The following is a 16,183-nucleotide window of genomic DNA, read 5'->3' as shown; positions in this document are numbered from 1 at the left end:
CTGACGACCATCTCAGTGATCGAGGCATATGCTGCAGCTCTGCGGTTGACTTTCTTCTCTGCAGCAATCTGGGGTGGAATCATGTTCTTGTTGCAAATCCGTATACGCCTGCCACGGCTGGGCACTAAATCCTCATCCTAGAAAACTTGACCTGGGCTTCGTGTCAGACTGGTGAAAGGCGTCAGTACCTTCTCCCCTCGGATTACGCGGAATGCAAAGCCAAGGAATCATGAACGAGACGAGTTAGCAGTTTGGCGTTCGAGTCGCCAGCCTAGAGAAAAAGCAATTGTATCTTAAGTTGAAACTTCAATTTGGTAGACAAATTCAAACAATGATTCACAAGCATCTGTTGTGGTACGTAACCAGAGATAAGGCTTCGGCATCGCAAGTTTAGTTACTCACCGAGAGTTTCAAACTCCCCCGCCAATCTTTCAAGGGTTTCAATGATGATGGCCCTTTTCAACCACCTGCACTTCCCGTGCTGTAAACCAACCCGCTCAGGACATATTTGGTGAGTTCTTGGTGGTTATCATCCCGCCTGTCTCTCTTTATTGATAGGAAATTATCCCGATGGCAATTAAGTGATGGCAAGCTGACATTCCATGAAATTAGACACGACTTCGAATCATTCTGTCGCCCCCGATAACACCGCTTTCTAAAGCCTCTATAATCCTGCGAAACGATCAAGCGCAAATCCTTCCACTCTTAGATCTACGGAAAACATTCATTTGCACAACCGATTTTCATCGCTCACAGCCACTCTCAGTCTTTTCCTGAGACGACCCGGTTTTTTATACGTGTATAATGGTCAAGGAATGGACCCTATGGAGTTGATATACCAGATCTGCTACTGTCATATGCGCGTTGTGGGTCGGTTCTGGTCAGTGAAGGAGGTGCCTGGATCATTGAACACCACTTGACATGGCTTCTGCGGACAATTATGCTCTCCCACTGTCGGATCCGGATACACCAGTAAGCCTGCCACCTCAGGGTAGCAACGCGCTCTTCAACAATATCCTTTCGTCTAGTCAAAGCCCGGCATTGCCCGCCAACCACTTGATACAAGAGGATGCACCAGAAGCGAGTGCCAGCCTCTGCGAGGAGAGCGAGGTTCCCACCTCGACAAACTCCCCGGCAAGCACGCCGCGCGTGACAAGCAAACGGCGGAAAAGGATAGCCGGTACGAAACCTAAGCGCGTCCGTACCGGCTGTCTGACATGTCGCGAGCGCCATCTGAAATGCGACGAGGCTTCGCACCGATGCCAGAATTGTCGCAAATCGGGCCGGCTGTGCAGGCGTGGGGTCCGGCTCAATTTCATTGATACGCAAACGGTCGCGCCGCCGCACTATATACCCCGTCCGCCGGGGATTCCGGTGACTTTCCGGGACGATTCCAGGACTATAGCATCAGAGTATGTTGGTGGGGAGGAGCGATATCCGCCTTTGGGGATGGAGCCTTCTTTAGATATAGCCTTCCCACCAGAAGGGTCTTTGATCAGTCCTTCAATACCTTTGAACTCCATGGGGCAATCTGGTTCACCTTCCCATGGAATTCCCCCGGCTGTTCCTCCTGATCAGGGCGCATCTTACAGTCCTTTCAAATCAGTAAAAGACAGAGGGAATAATGTGAACAATCGTGTATATCTCAACAACCCTCAAGACATCCTGCTGCTGCAGGTCTTCGTTGAGCAAGTAGGACAATGGATGGATTCCATGGACACTATTAAACATGTACGTTCGTCTCGATGGTGTTTCATTCTTCTGTGCGGCTGACATGCTTAGTTTACGCAAATTTTGCCATTTCACGCGCTGGAACAGCCCATGCTTTTGAAGGCCTTCATGGCATGCGGTGCGCGACATTTATACCTGGTCAACTCTGCATATGGCGAGGAGAAGGCGTCGTATTTTCATGACATGGCTTCTCAGGATCTTCTTGGCTCCTTGCGGGATCCGGATCGGGACTCTGCGCTGTGCGCCACCACCGCTGTTGTTCTCAATGTGTACGAGCTAATGAGTTCCCGATCAATTCATGACATGAATCACATCGCTGGCGCAAGAGCGCTTATCAAGGAATGTCATTGGGATGCGAAATCTCCGGGTCTTGGTGGCGCTTGCTTCTGGCTGAACGTTAGCATGGAGTTGCTCATCTGCATGCGCTTCAACTGGTCTTTGGCCTGGGAGCCTGATACTTGGGGACTAGACATGAATATGGATGCAGCGGAGCCCCGTGTTGCAGGGGATGAGGAAATGTGGACTCACCGTATTGTTTACATTTGTGCCAAGGTTGCAGATTTTCGCTCCTTGGTGTCTCAAACACGGGGCCTGAACAGTAGACGAAGCGATCAACAGCACCGGGAGTGGAATACATACAGCGACTGGTGTGATCAATGGGCGAAAGCAGCACCACGGTCTATGATGCCGCTCGGCTATCTCCACCCATGGGAAACCAGCTCCAAGTCCCATTTTCCAGAGATTTGGTAGGTACTCGACCTCATGGTAGCTCATTCAAGGGATTATGACTGATGCAGTGTCTTTAAAGGCTGATCAAACGGTCCGCAATTGTAGCTCGATTGTTCTACCACGCCACACGATTGATGCTCGCCAGAAGTCATCCTTCAGAACTCGAATTCAGCCCTGAGATGCAACAAGTGCAACAGATCCATGCACACGACATCTGTGGCATTGTGGCGCATGTGAAGGACCGGTATGTCTACACTCCTTTCCTACAATACTTGATGATATGTCTCAGCTGACATCCAATAGAGGCGTCGCCAGCTTTTCAATCCAGTTCCTCGTCGTCGCCGCAGAATGCTTGGTCATGCGGGAAGCCCAGGAAGAGGTCATTCAGATCCTCGACAAGATCGTAAAGGAAACAGGGTGTCCGGCAGAACACATCAAACAAGATCTCCAGCAGACATGGGGCTGGCCCGCAACTCACCAGGAAGAAGTACTAGCACCCTCAACAGGGACTGTGCCTCTCGTCGACAACCACGGCCATTTGCACACAGCCGAACTCGCCGACTCGCGAGAGCCACATGGGGCGATCAATCCCATCATGGCCTATGCTGATTTCTCTATGGAAATCCACCCATACCAGGAGTATTATGTTGCTCCCCATCATACATTACACGAATTTACTTATGAGACTTTTTAGATATGGTGTCATGTTAATGATTGGAGTTTTCCTTATTCTGCTTTTGTATACTTTATGATTCGATTTCTGGCGTTTCTTGTGATGATACCACAATTCTTGTGTTCTGCATGTATACTTACAGAGCAGTAGAAAGACAGCTTTGAAGCCAGCTTACTTCTGTATAGTGACGTCTGAGGATATACAGTTCTTCATCTGTCGTGATTTGCAGGATACACTCAACGGAGTGCTATTTGTTTTTTTTCTCTTTTTTTTTCCCTTGGAATTTGATCACCTACGAGGAACAGATAGATAATTGGATATACACTTACTGTTGGCCACGAGGAGCTTACCCCTATATCTCGTAGAAGCTGAGCTCGACTTATTTATTCATCATCGCTTGTTGTCCAGTCCGTCCTCGGTTTGAGCTTCTTTGACAACATCCGCCAAGCATTCTCTCTCCCTCATCAATTATCCCCATCCTCACTTCCTTTCTTGTCACTCCTAATTGTCTATCGTAGTATTCAAGAGTACAATTCATGAAGTGACAGATAATCCGACACTTATTTTAATCCCATCGGCTTTTATTGGATCAGTTCTGCCCAACATTCGAGCAAAGCAAATGAGTGAGGTTACAACGCAGGCTGCGCAACCTCCAGCCACACCCATCTATATCCTCCGCGGGCATGCATCGCCAATCCACGCGCTGCATCTCTTCAACCGGAACCTACGGCTAGTCTCTGCAGACGCGAATGGATGGATCGTTGTCTGGGACCTGGTGATGAAACGCCCGGTGGCTGTATGGAAAGCGCATGAGGGCGCAGTCCTTGAAGTCAAAGCTTTCGCATTCCACAATGGGGTCGAGACTGATGTCTACACGTATGTCCCGAACTTCCCTCCTAAAGATTTTTTTTCTGCCACTCATGGAGGTTCAGACATGGACGAGATCACAAATTGCGGGTGTGGAGGTTCCGTCGCCAGGACGAGGAGATCCTCCAGAAGACTTTGCCTGTCGATGTGAGCGAGGGAGCGCAATCGGATAGTGCGAGCCAGCCCTGGCTTGTTCATTCTCTCTCTGTGAATGCGCTGAATTTCTGTGCGTTTGCCATACTTTTCATAGGAGGTGGTTCGGGCGCGGGAAACAGTCAACAAGATCCCTCCCCGGAAGAAGCCTCCAGTCCTCCACAGTCGCAGAGTTCACCACGATCGGCTGTGCTGATCGCAGTCCCCAACGCTCTAAATTCCGGCGCCATCGATATCTTCCATTTGCCCTCGGAAAGGCGCGTATGCACAATCCCCGCGGACACAGCTGTGCAAACTGGAATGGTCATGGCTGCGAGCCTATTCACCACGTCGTCTGGGGACCTGTACGTAGCGTGTGCCTTCGAGGATGGCCATGTCGCGGTGTTTGCTCGCAGGGGGCCAGTCAAAGCGCACGATATTGCGCAGGGCGCCGCCTCGTCCTGGAAGTGGGAGAAGCTGTACGCCTGCCGCCCGCATACGCAACCCGTTTTGTCGATCGATGTCTTCCCTCGTGGGAATTATTTTCTGTCGTCGTCCGCCGACGCGCTGTTGGTGAAGCATCCTATTCCGCCGCTGAACCGTGCTAGACCTTTGCCGGGTAATCGGCCGGAGGATGCTACCTTGAAGACAGTCAACACTAAACACGCGGGCCAGCAAGGGCTACGCATACGATCTGATGGGAAGGTTTTTGCGACGGCGGGATGGGATAGTAGGATTCGAGTCTATTCGTGTAAGACAATGAGGGAGCTCGCTGTTTTGAAATGGCATAAGGAGGGATGTTATACTGTTGCCTTTGCGGATGTCTCTAAGGTGGCTGATCTGAACGATATGTCTACGGATGAAAGGAGCGTTGGAAAACGAGAAAGCGAAGTGGATGATGGTCACCGGCAACTCGCAAGACGCGATCAAGGGTCTTATACTCTCGAGGCTGTTCAGCATCAACGGAGCCAGAAAGTCCAGCAGACTCACTGGCTGGCCGCGGGGTCAAAAGATGGCAAGATTTCATTGTGGGATATCTACTGAAATGATGACCGCTCGAATATATACTGCTGAGAGAAAAAAACAAACAAACAGATTAAGCAAGATTGAATTCGCTTGCTCCAGCCATGTGTTCCTTCATCTTAGCCCTCATTTTCTGGGCCGACGTCGCCGTGTCATGGGAAGAAGAAGATTTACTGTCACCCATATCTGCTCCATCTGCCTTTCTCTTCTGGCCTGCAGCTGGTCGTCTCTCGGCCTTGAAATCCTTCTTCGTTTCCTCCTTTCCTTGGCGTAGACCCGGTACGTTGATCTTGCTGGGACGGTCACGCAGCGCAAACGCCTTGGCGAGATGTCCCAGGTGAAGTTCCTTGATGTTGAACATGCTCCGTTCGGCGGCGATGTGCGTGGCGTATGCACGAATGTGGGACTGGAATGCCCTTCGTGCCATCTCGAGGTATTGTGGGTTCTCCAATGACCAGCGCTCAACTTCGCACTGCCAATCTGTTGCTTTGACGTCCCAGTCTTTCTTCCCGGCCTCGACGTTACCGCCGAACCCGCGCTTGAGTATGTCGTTTGCGTCTACGCGTGTGAGCGCCTTCCCGCCGTCGCGGTAGCCCCGTTTGAGAATCTCGACGTAGTTCTCCTCGCAGCCAGGCATAAGGAAGACCAAAGCTCGACCGTCGCGACCGACACGGGCCGTACGTCCGATACGATGCAAGTGGTCTTCGGCGCTGAACGCTGGGTCGTACTCGACGACCAGGTCGACATTCGGCAAATCCAAACCACGAGATGCAACATCAGTACAGATCAGAACAGACGGTTCACGGTTCTTGGCGAATGAGGCGAGAGTCGATGTTCGGACATTCTGGGGCAGAGATCCGTGGAGTCGATACAAGGTGACCGGGTTCGATGGGTTCGAGAAAGCCGTGGCAGGCGCAATTGTACCGTGGGGCGACAATGGTTTCTCCTCGGTCTTTTCTTCGTCACTGGCATCGGCATCATCTGTTTGTTGCTTCTTTCTTGTGAATACTTCGAAGTGAAAGTCGACGGAATCCGCACAGGATACGAAAACAATGGTCTTCATAACCGAACCTTTCCTCATAAAGGTACGTTTCAAGTAGGCTGTGAGCGTGACAAGTCGGAGCTTGGCTGCAACCACTGCATACGACTGTTTCAGCTGAGCAGGCACCCGGTAGGCCGAATCCTCCTCTTTGTTCGCCAACCTGGCTTTCTCATCCTCATCCTCTGGATCTGCTTTGATGTGGACTGCGTCCTTCAAGCTGATTTCACCTAGCTTCTGCACATTCATTTTCATCGTAGCAGAGCAAAGAACCGTGGTCCTCTTCGTAGGGATCCCCGGAATCCGACTCGGCCGCTGTCGAGCATCAAGCTTCTTGACTATCCCCTGGATCTCTTCCTCAAAGCCCAGCTCCATCAAGCGATCACCTTCATCGAGCACCAACCACCGCACATTGCTCACATCCAACACTTTCGTATTTTCCAAATGATCTGCGAGTCTTCCGGGGGTCGCGACAAGAATGTTCAACCCCTTCCGCAGTCTCGCTTTTTCCGACTTCTTCTTCTCGCCACCAATGACAGTTCCGGCGACAATCCAATGCGCACACCGTAGTAAACTTTCCAACACGACGGAGATCTGTTTGCACAGTTCACGAGTCGGCGCCAGGACGATAGCAAACAAGCCACTGTCCCGGTGCACGATGGGCTGACCTGTCGCGTCCGTGGTAGGCTTCGAAAGGGTCATGATTCTCTGCACCAAGGGAAGCAGATAGGCCAGAGTCTTTCCGGAACCAGTCTCTGCCTGAATGAAGGCGTCGCCATCCTCCTTCAGAAGCTGCGATATCGAGGCCTTCTGAATCGCCGTCGGAGCCTTCAATTCGAGTTTTGTGAGAAGGTGCGCCGCTAGACTGGGCGACAGACCCAAATTGGTGAATGTGTCAAGGCCATCAATCAACGGGGCGTTGGTCGGCTTCGCCTCTTCAACCGGTCCTTCTTCCTTTACCTCCTCAACATTCTTCGGCTCCGGGTTCTTCGTGAAGAGCGATGAGATAAACTGGCGGGGCTGGTTGGATTGTGCATGTGACTGGGGTCTTCCGCCGTCACCTCCATCCGTTCTCTGTCTCTTCTGAGGCCGTGTCGCAGAAACTTCGATCTGATTAGGATTGCGCGGCACTCTGGGTGCAGTGTTCTCGTCGCCGGGTTTCCGGGGGCCTTTTGATCGGTGCTGAGCGATTTTTCTTGCGCTGAGCCGGTCGCGCCACGTTCCACCCTTCAGCTTCGGCTCTGCTTTGATGACATTGCTATCCCCGAGGGAAAAGTTGAGTAGCAAGCCGTCGTCCGCCATGAGGATCGTCGGTTGAAAGAAATTGGGGAGACTGGTGTTGTTTATCGCTTGGTTCGGTCTCTGGCTGTCTCTTGGATCTCTCTAAGGAAAAGCTTTCCCGGAGCGGGAAATTTTCTCGGGCCGGTTTGCTTCCGAACCCTCAGATACTGCCCTAGTTTCCTTTTCGGGAGAACTGCTCCGAGGGGCTGAGATGTTGAGGTCTCGAGATCTTCGAGTTGACTGTAGTGATTATCTAGTGAAAATATATGATATGTAACCAAGTTTTTATTTAAATACATTTTATGCCGCCCGGGCATCTAACGATAATTTTATCCGTATCCTGTGGCACAAACAGGAGCCTGTGAGGACGATTGGCGGAAGCAAGGGCATACAGTTGGGATCATGCCCGAGGATTCAGAATCAGATTATCAATCAGCCGGACAGGAACTTTTCCGTCCCCAAGGCCGCAATCTTCACCAGGCGTAGATTCCTCCAGCGGCGCCATCTTCAATGCACCGCTTAAGATGGCTCCTCTCGAGGGATCGACGACGTCCAGCTCGTCCAGCGTATCAGGATCAGCGAGGGAGATGTAGTCAACCTCATAGAGTGCTCTTTCTGACGGTTGCAAAGCCCGCTGCTCGTTGAGGACTTTCTGCGTTATTTGAGTGGCCGAGTCGAGAATGTCCTTCCGGTCAGTCTTGCCAGAAAGGTAAGCATTTTCAGCTGCTTTCAAGGCATGGAAGAGAGCGAGGCCAACAGCACGTCTCCTAGTTCCCAGGTAGACATTTCTGGAGCTCATTGCCAACCCATCCTGTTCGCGGACAGTAGCACCAATCTTGATCTCTGTATCGATATGGAAATCCTTGACCATCCGTCGGATAACAACGGTTTGTTGAACGTCCTTCTGGCCGAAGTAAGCGCGGTCGGCACCTACGATGTTGAAAAGCTTCATGCACACGGTTGCAACTCCACGGAAGAAGACCGGGCGAGAGGCACCTTCGAGCTTCCTTGAAAGGGGAGTGATGCAGACAAAGGAACCGTCGCCGTCTATTTCCGATGAAGGGGGTAGCGTGGGATACATGACTTTGGATGTAGGAGCAAGGATTGCCGTGATGCGGCCATGGCTGTCTCCTTGCCGAACCAATTCATCATTCAACTGCTCCAATTTGACAACATCACTATCCCATGTACGTGGATAGCTTGCAAGATCCTCGTTCACGCCGAATTGTGTTGGGTTGACATAGATGCTGACAACGACATCGGTGTTCTCCGCCGCTGCCTGGCGGATCAACGAGAGATGGCCTTCGTGCAAAGCTCCCATGGTGGGAACAAGTCCAATTGTTCTGTTCGATAACAGCAACTGCCGACGTAGCTCTCGAAGAGGAGGGACATCGCGGAACACTTGAAACGAATGCTGGCGGAGAGTCGGTGAGGCCATTTTGAAGCTGAACAACGACGCAGTAGCTGTGGCAGAGGGATTCAAATCAGATACAATGAAGACTATCTTGTCAGCTACAAAAATACAAAGGGATCTTACTCGAAAAGGCCCTTAGCCACCGCGACATGATTGCCGTATTTATGAGGTTCGGTGGATCAAGAGACTCCTGAGGTTTGCAGCAGGGGGTGCCAGAGAGATGTCCCGCTGTGGAGCAATATAACGGTTCAGGCACCACTAAAGGACCCGGTCTTTATAAGAGGCAGCTTCCAGAGTGGGATGAGGCCATCGACAAGGGTCCTCATGCTCTCTGATTGCTCAATTGAGAGCTGCTCCGGATCGCCGTGCTGATGGCTGCTGCGTTGACCTCATCCTTTTCTTTTTTGCTACTAGCATTTTTAGTGCTCCTGGTTACTTTCCCCTTTGTGGCTAGCGTACCGTCACAAGTTCCGTATCTAGCCATACACAGTACTGTCGTTACGGCACGTGACTGTTATCCGAGGTATCCTGGGGAAACCAGAGCAGGTTCCCGCCCCCGGAAGATCTGCGTGTCTGTTAAGAACTTAGGAGGACACAGAGCTCGCAGGGTCGTCGGCTCGAGCTAGTAGTAGCTGTCTACTTAGTCATTATTGTCATGGCGCTGCATGTCTCTTCTCCCCTCTCTGGTGGATGAATCTTCTTCAAGTCGCACTCATACCTCGATTTACACGATCCAATGGGATTGAAAACTGTCTCCATCTCACTTCCTTGATATAGCGCTTCCCCTGGTTTACCCCCGCAGCAACGCCGCTCACTTCACCTCCGAACCACGATTCAAGATGCCGGCAGACAAGACGTCCTTAGAGCAATCGGCTCCAGACCTGGAGATTGTCGGTGATAAGGTCACGATCCATCCTAGCGGGTACACTGGAGGTCCCCAGGATGGGCCAATCACGGAGCGCAATCTCGTCTCCAATATGGCGCGCTTTCGCGAGAATCCCTTTGACTTCTTGCGCGAGGTCAGCCTCTACATGTCGGGAACCGGATGGCGAGCCTACAACGATGTGATCGGACAGCCCATATTCTATTCTGGATTCTCGGATAGGATCAAGGCGAGCATTCTTGCAAGTCCAATCCTGCAAGAGAAGGTGAAAGAACTTGCGGAAATGCGACTCGCAGTGGAGGAAAAGGAAGGGTTGTTGCAGATAGGCGAAAATCCTGTATCCAAGAGGAAGAAGCAGCGCCGGGCCGAAATAGAGAGCAATCTGAAGGAAGTGGTAGATACAATGATGGACAGCATAATTTGCAAGATGGAGAGCAAGAAGTTCATCCGTGGCGCATACTATCTGTGTACCCAACTCCTCACGCGGGCTTATCATCAAGGTGAGTTTGCAGTCCTGTGTTGGTGCTTGGATATCGCGTGCATGTCACTTATACCCTGCTCTAGGAATCCACGTTTCCAGTGAAGAAGTCCTGCGACTCCGTTCTGTCGCCGAAGAAGCGGCGAAGAAGAAGCAGTCAATCGTTTTCTTACCGTGTCACAAATCGCATGTCGACTACGTCTCACTTCAGCTCATCTGCTATCGTCTAGGGATTGGGTTGCCGATCGTCGTGGCTGGTGATAACCTCAATATTCCATTGCTTGGACCTTTCTTACAGCACGCAGGTATGACGCGATGTCAGATATGTCGCCCTGTCCACAGCTAACTGTCTCAGGTGCCATGTGGATTAGAAGGAGCTTCGGAAACGATCCGTTATATAACACTGTGGTACAGGCATACATTGATACGCTTCTCCAAAAAGGATTCAACTTTGAATGCTTTATCGAAGGCGGGCGATCTCGGACGGGAAAGCTTTTATCCCCAAAGTTTGGGATTCTTAGCTTCATTGTGGACAGCGTGCTCTCTGGCCGTGTTGAGGACACTATAATTTGCCCCGTGAGCACACAGTACGACAAGGTCATTGAAACCGAGTATGGATGCAAATAGACATTCTTGCCTACCGCACTATCCACTAATGGTTTGAGCAGGTCTTACATCAGCGAGCTTCTCGGTCAGCCGAAACGAAAGGAGAATCTGGCCGACTTACTCTCATCATCTTCTGTCCTGTCTTTGAAATTGGGACGCGTTGATGTTCGATTCCATGAGCCATGGAGTCTGCGGGAGTTCATTACCCAGCAGCTCAGTCGATTACCAAATCAAATTGATACGCAACCCGGTCAAAAGCTCAGTTACACAGAAAGAGGTCGTATTCTAAGGACCTTGGGGTACAGAGTCCTGTCAGACATCAACAATGTGTCGGTGATGATGCCCACGGCTCTAGTCGGTACAGTGTTATTGACTCTCCGAGGACGTGGTGTCGGCAAAGGAGAGCTTGTACGCCGCGTGGAATGGCTCTGTGAACGTGTCCGAGCGAAGGGAGGGCGTGTAGCCCACTTCTACCGGTCCCCCACTGAGATCGTCGTTGACCGAGCTCTCGAAGTTATGGGTCCCAAGCTTGTGGGCATAGTTGCTGGCCTGGCTGAACCCACCTATTACGCCGTGGATCGCTTCCAGCTCTCCTTCTACCGCAACATGACAATCCATTTGTTCATAACCGAAGCACTCGTTTCTGCAGCTATGTACACCAAGGTCAAACAAGGTGGTGGTCCCGCACATCAGCGAATGCCGTACGAGGATCTCCTGAGACAGGTTTCATTTTTGTCACAGGTATGGTTTCAATGAGCTCAATATCTTTTGACAGCCAAACTAACGTGCGACAGCTATTCCGTGGTGAATTTATCTTCCCGCCTGAAGGATTGACCACCAACCTTGACAAAACCCTTCGGGGACTCGAGAAGGACGACATCATTGCAGTCTCGAGGGATCCCTCCGGAAAGCCACTCGCTATTGAATTGACCGACGCCGAACGTAACTGTGGCAGAGAAAATTACGACTTCTATTGCTTTCTCGTTTGGCCTTTCATCGAGGCTTCCTGGCTGGGAGCGGTGTCCCTGATGGGCCTCATCCCGCCTTTGAACGAGCCGAAGGATATCTGGATCGACCAGAAGAAAGCTCAGGACAGTGCGCAAATAGTAAGTCTCTCCCCTGGTTTCACAGACTTGAAGTAATACCTGACCTTTGTCACAGCTTGGCAAAACATTGTACCACCAAGGGGATCTTTCCTACTTCGAGGCTGTGAACAAAGAGACTCTCAAGAACTCGTATCAACGTTTCGTAGAAGAAGGCATCATCCTTGTTGCGAAGAGCAAGGAGTCTCGCTCCTCGCCGACAATCAAACTTGCTCCTGAATGGACGCCAGAGCGAGACCCAGTAACAGCCCAGCTTTTACCGCGTGGACGCCTCTGGGACTTCACGGAGTTGATCGCGCAGTCCAGACGTGAAGGGTGAGTCTCAGCAGATATTTTTTTTTTCTCCAGTGATTTACTAGCTTTGCTAACATGCGGGAAAGGAAAAATCGGCGCGACGGTGCCACGGTATCATCGCGTGTCCTCACAATGTCCGATACTGTCGGCCGAAAATTGTTCGAAAGCGCAGCTAGCCCTGACCAAGCAAATGACATTGATGTCTCGACGCGGAAGATGCGCCGAAATGTCATTGCGCCAGCGAAGCTCTAGGGTTGCATGTTTCAATTAGGGTGGAAGTTATTCTTATTGCTTTGCAGTGTTGGTGTTTTATGCCCTTTTAGTATTCTTTTTCTATCAATACCCTTATCATCACTACCGTCGTGACTACTTCTGTGACTACAGTTAACACGCGAAATTACATATGTTCTTCTGGATTTGAAAGCATGGGTCTCGTAAGGTTCCCTATCAACATGGTGTATATATTTGTTAAGGGCGCAATGCAATGAACATCAATCAAGTCAAACATCAACATCCCTGTCCCACCGTGACTACTTCAGACTTGGTTCCGTGGCCGACTCCCCCAACAGCTTCGACAGTGACCTTTTCTGAAATCTTATCGAGCCACACTTTCGTTTCAAATCCATTCTTTGGCGCAATCTGCGCCGCACTCAGCTTATCCTCCGCGGAGCCGGTCATGACTTTCCACGACTGCACATCCGTCGCTCCGTTCCAGCTCACATATACAGCCATCCCCCCTTGCTCCGGGCACGCAAGCACATCAGGCTTTGTGTTGGGCCGCCCTGTCCAGGCCGAGCGGTAGCCTCTGTACGAGTTCATGACATAGTCATATCCAAACCGGGCTCTCATGACCACCGCACCATTCTCATCGTATTCTTCCAGCTTGGGGACCGCGCCGTGCTCCATCAAGACATGGCCGTTAGGCAGGCTCTGGTAGCTGCCCTGTGAGGGGGCGAAGACGGGGTCCTCTGCGTCCCAGAATTTCTTCAGCAGGGATACCGTGCGGTTCTGCATATCGAGTTCCAGTATCAGGCCGGTGGTCAGGATCGGGTGGGTAGTGAACGCTGTGTTCTCGTTATTGTGCAGGTGCAGAGTGATGCGGTCCTCGGTGTGAGCAATGAAGCGTAGGTCGTGCTGGTAGCAGAAGCGGGTGCCAGGGCCAAGCTTGAAGTCACCGCCGGTTTGGCCCTACGGGTGGCGATTAGTGTGAAGTTATACAAGAGGGGTGAAGCTGCGATGGTGAGCAGACGTGACTTACGTGTAGTGTCCACGTCACATTGCCGTTCTTATCGATGAGGAAGATGCTGCACATGAGGCGGGATGAGATGAGATATGAGTCTCCGTACTTGGCTACGGAGTTGAGATGTGGATATTTGTAAGGGTTATCTTTGCTGTGCCCTGTATCGCCTAATGCAAACACGGCGTTTGAGAGGGGTACTTCGGAGACATGCTCGACCGTGCTCCAGCGGAAGAGGACCTTGTTCGTTTTGATATCAATCTCGTAGAACAGGCTATCTTGAACCCAGCCGTCCTTCGGACCGCCAATGGAGCTTAGGTCCATCTGCGTGACATTGACCGCTGTTACGAGTATAGTCCCCTGATCCGTGATCTGGCTTTCATGGACGTCGAGATAGGACTCGTAAGTCCTTGAGTCGTCGATGGTGACGTACTTTTCATCGTCTCCTGACAGCGTGACTCGGTGGATCTCTTGATATGAGCTGTTCAGGATAGTGATCCCGCCGAAGCCGAATCCCGTGAAGAGATAACCGTCCCAATAAGCGAGAACGGGCTCGCCGTCCAGCATCTGGGGTTGGAAAGCGGATACATTCATCAACGGGCCATGCCAAACGAGCTCCCCGTCATCCGCATAGATCATGGGGTGGCCGGTCTTTTGGAGCAAATCATAGGGCGAGATGAAGAGGTACCCGGGTTCTGTCTTACCATTCTTGGTAACGTTCATATAAGGAGCAGTGATCGGGGTGCTTCTGAATGTTTGCAGGGGCCATACTGAGGCTGCGCTAGCTATCGACTTCGCAGAGACACAAAGGCCGCCAGCGAGCAGGGCTATCAGATGGAACAAATTGAGAAATTCCGGAGACCTCATTGTAGTTTTCGATACGGTTCGTCTTGCCTGAATGAGTGATGAATCAATGGAAAGTAGGTGAAGCGCCCCCTTGCAGAAATCAGAAAGAGAATGTTGGTCTCTTTTATATCCCGCCATCACACCTCTTCTTCGGTTTCTGTCCTTCCATTTAATGAAGTTTCTTCGCGGTAGGAATTGGGTTCAACTGAATACCACGGCGTTTCTGTAACTGCTCGAGATAGATCCTATCTCATTCCAGCCACGATCATTCTGTATCATGAGAGATCGGCCACCAAAGCAATCTTCTGTTAGCTTCAATTTGCTCAACAATGCCACAACCGACGGCTTGGAAATCCCCCATGGACCATTGCATCCCGTCGTCTCGTCTATAGTCAGAGGCAGCCGAGTTAGCGAAGTTCAAACTCCGCAGGGACAGTGGAGTTGGCTGGTAACCTCCCGCCGGAGAACAGCCAATCTCCCAATTCCTGTCAAGCAATCAAAGAAGATATGCGGAAATATTCCATCAAGAATGGTGGATCTGCATGGCTTGAGGCTTAGGTGCCAGACTTGGCGGGCCATGATACTATCACGGATCCCCATCTTTTGGGAATCTGGGAATTGGTTGAGGCTAAGCGAATTCCGTCGCCTGTACTCCGTTGTTTGTAGCCAAGGAGGACGAGTGGATTTAGCGAGCAGAAACTGGCTGGGTTAGGGGAGCTTGTTATTGATCACTCCGAATTAGGAAAGTTGATACTGTCGACAATACCAAGACTATCACGAAAGAAACTGGACTGGCTCCCTCAAAATCATCAACTATCACATATCTGATTCATTTCAAGGTAGTTGATCACATCCCATAGTTGACTGCCGAGAGAGGAGATTGAATTCCCCAGGATTTTGATGGTGTGCCTTCCGAGCTCAGAAGGCTGAAAGGCTTGTGGTATTATCAAATCTTTGTGTCCAGCCTGAAGCTAACGAGGTTTTTGCTATGAAGATGCTAGATTATATCCAGTATGCCGAAGGGTTGCCTGTATCCATCACGTACAAGTTACTTGAATATATGCTTAGGGGCTACGATGAAGCATATCGCATTGACGCTTCAGAAAATGATACTTTGCGCGCAACCAGCTTGTTCGCACTTATTATCGTCCTTACGATCCAATTATCGGGTCTCTAATGTGTGTGTCACTACAGCGAAGGGGAAGATAATCAACCGAGATATCTTTCTTGACATTGGTCAAGATACAGCTATCATATAGTTATCAAAGGGTAACCGTCTCAATTCTCTATTATACTGGAGATGAGATAAACTCGAAGTATAACTTCACTCACAAATCCTGAGTTTATATCGCGAGACAATCACTGATCTAGCTCGGACTTTGCAGGACGATCGAGAAAATATACTTCGAAGGAGGGCGTTATCTGCCACCAATGACCATCATTGAGCCTCGCGCGTCACATCTCCTGTTACCGCAACTCAATGCAGCTCTAGACCGTAACAAGATGCAAGATCCGGGGTTGATACGATCTCTCATGGGATAGCACTGCAGCCTTGCACCTTATCAGCAGGACCTGCGAACTGCAATGTGATCACCCCTTGGCAACAGCAGCTGAGCCAAAAGGTGAGAGCCTGCCATTCGCCTCTTGCACGACCTTATCGTGGTTATGGCGCTGGAGTTGGGGTACTATATCCTTGGCGGGTATAGATAAGGTTCCTTGTGCTGTTGCAGCTCGAACTGTCTCCCATGATTTCGGGGAAAGGAGGGATGCACATGGAGTTGTTCAGGCTTCTATCGTGATAGAACACGTACTGGTTGAGTCTGGATTGCCAAGCGTTGGGGACGCAA

General features: G+C 50.9%; 6 protein-coding genes across 6 annotated transcripts; 3 read left to right on the top strand and 3 right to left on the bottom strand.

Moving 5' to 3' along the window:
* Positions 1–921: 921 nt before the first annotated feature.
* Positions 922–3,154, top strand: ACLA_014120 (Zn(II)2Cys6 transcription factor domain-containing protein; the record flags this gene model as incomplete). Its single annotated transcript, XM_001274400.1, has 4 exons — positions 922–1,731; positions 1,783–2,477; positions 2,540–2,704; positions 2,764–3,154. The coding sequence occupies 4 exons, from the start codon at positions 922–924 to the stop codon at positions 3,152–3,154; spliced, it is 2,061 nt and encodes a 686-aa protein (XP_001274401.1).
* Positions 3,155–3,752: 598 nt separating this feature from the next.
* On the top strand, positions 3,753–5,176 carry ACLA_014110 (WD40 repeat domain-containing protein; the record flags this gene model as incomplete). Its single annotated transcript, XM_001274399.1, has 2 exons — positions 3,753–4,009; positions 4,066–5,176. 2 exons carry the CDS (start codon positions 3,753–3,755, stop codon positions 5,174–5,176), a joined length of 1,368 nt encoding a protein of 455 aa, XP_001274400.1.
* A 52-nt stretch (positions 5,177–5,228) lies between these two features.
* On the bottom strand, positions 5,229–7,496 carry dbp7 (putative ATP-dependent RNA helicase; the record flags this gene model as incomplete). Its single annotated transcript, XM_001274398.1, has 1 exon — positions 5,229–7,496. One exon carries the CDS (start codon positions 7,494–7,496, stop codon positions 5,229–5,231), a length of 2,268 nt encoding a protein of 755 aa, XP_001274399.1.
* Positions 7,497–7,875: 379 nt separating this feature from the next.
* ACLA_014090 (pantoate--beta-alanine ligase PAN6) lies at positions 7,876–8,913 on the bottom strand (the record flags this gene model as incomplete). Its single annotated transcript, XM_001274397.1, has 1 exon — positions 7,876–8,913. The coding sequence occupies one exon, from the start codon at positions 8,911–8,913 to the stop codon at positions 7,876–7,878; it is 1,038 nt and encodes a 345-aa protein (XP_001274398.1).
* An 815-nt stretch (positions 8,914–9,728) lies between these two features.
* On the top strand, positions 9,729–12,505 carry ACLA_014080 (lysophospholipid acyltransferase family protein; the record flags this gene model as incomplete). The annotated part of the gene is made up of 7 exons (XM_001274396.1): positions 9,729–10,272; positions 10,337–10,555; positions 10,606–10,861; positions 10,919–11,597; positions 11,651–11,962; positions 12,018–12,274; positions 12,340–12,505. The coding sequence occupies 7 exons, from the start codon at positions 9,729–9,731 to the stop codon at positions 12,503–12,505; spliced, it is 2,433 nt and encodes an 810-aa protein (XP_001274397.1).
* A 255-nt stretch (positions 12,506–12,760) lies between these two features.
* On the bottom strand, positions 12,761–14,357 carry ACLA_014070 (arylsulfotransferase family protein; the record flags this gene model as incomplete). Its single annotated transcript, XM_001274395.1, has 2 exons — positions 12,761–13,441; positions 13,512–14,357. The coding sequence occupies 2 exons, from the start codon at positions 14,355–14,357 to the stop codon at positions 12,761–12,763; spliced, it is 1,527 nt and encodes a 508-aa protein (XP_001274396.1).
* Between the last annotated feature and the right edge of the window lie 1,826 nt (positions 14,358–16,183).

The sequence above is a fragment of the Aspergillus clavatus genome, genomic scaffold (genome assembly GCF_000002715.2).
Source record: "Aspergillus clavatus NRRL 1 1099423829795 genomic scaffold, whole genome shotgun sequence".
NCBI lineage: Eukaryota > Fungi > Ascomycota > Eurotiomycetes > Eurotiales > Aspergillaceae > Aspergillus > Aspergillus clavatus.
The sequence above is the reverse complement of the archived record's forward strand: the minus strand, read 5'-3'. Positions and strand labels throughout refer to the sequence as shown.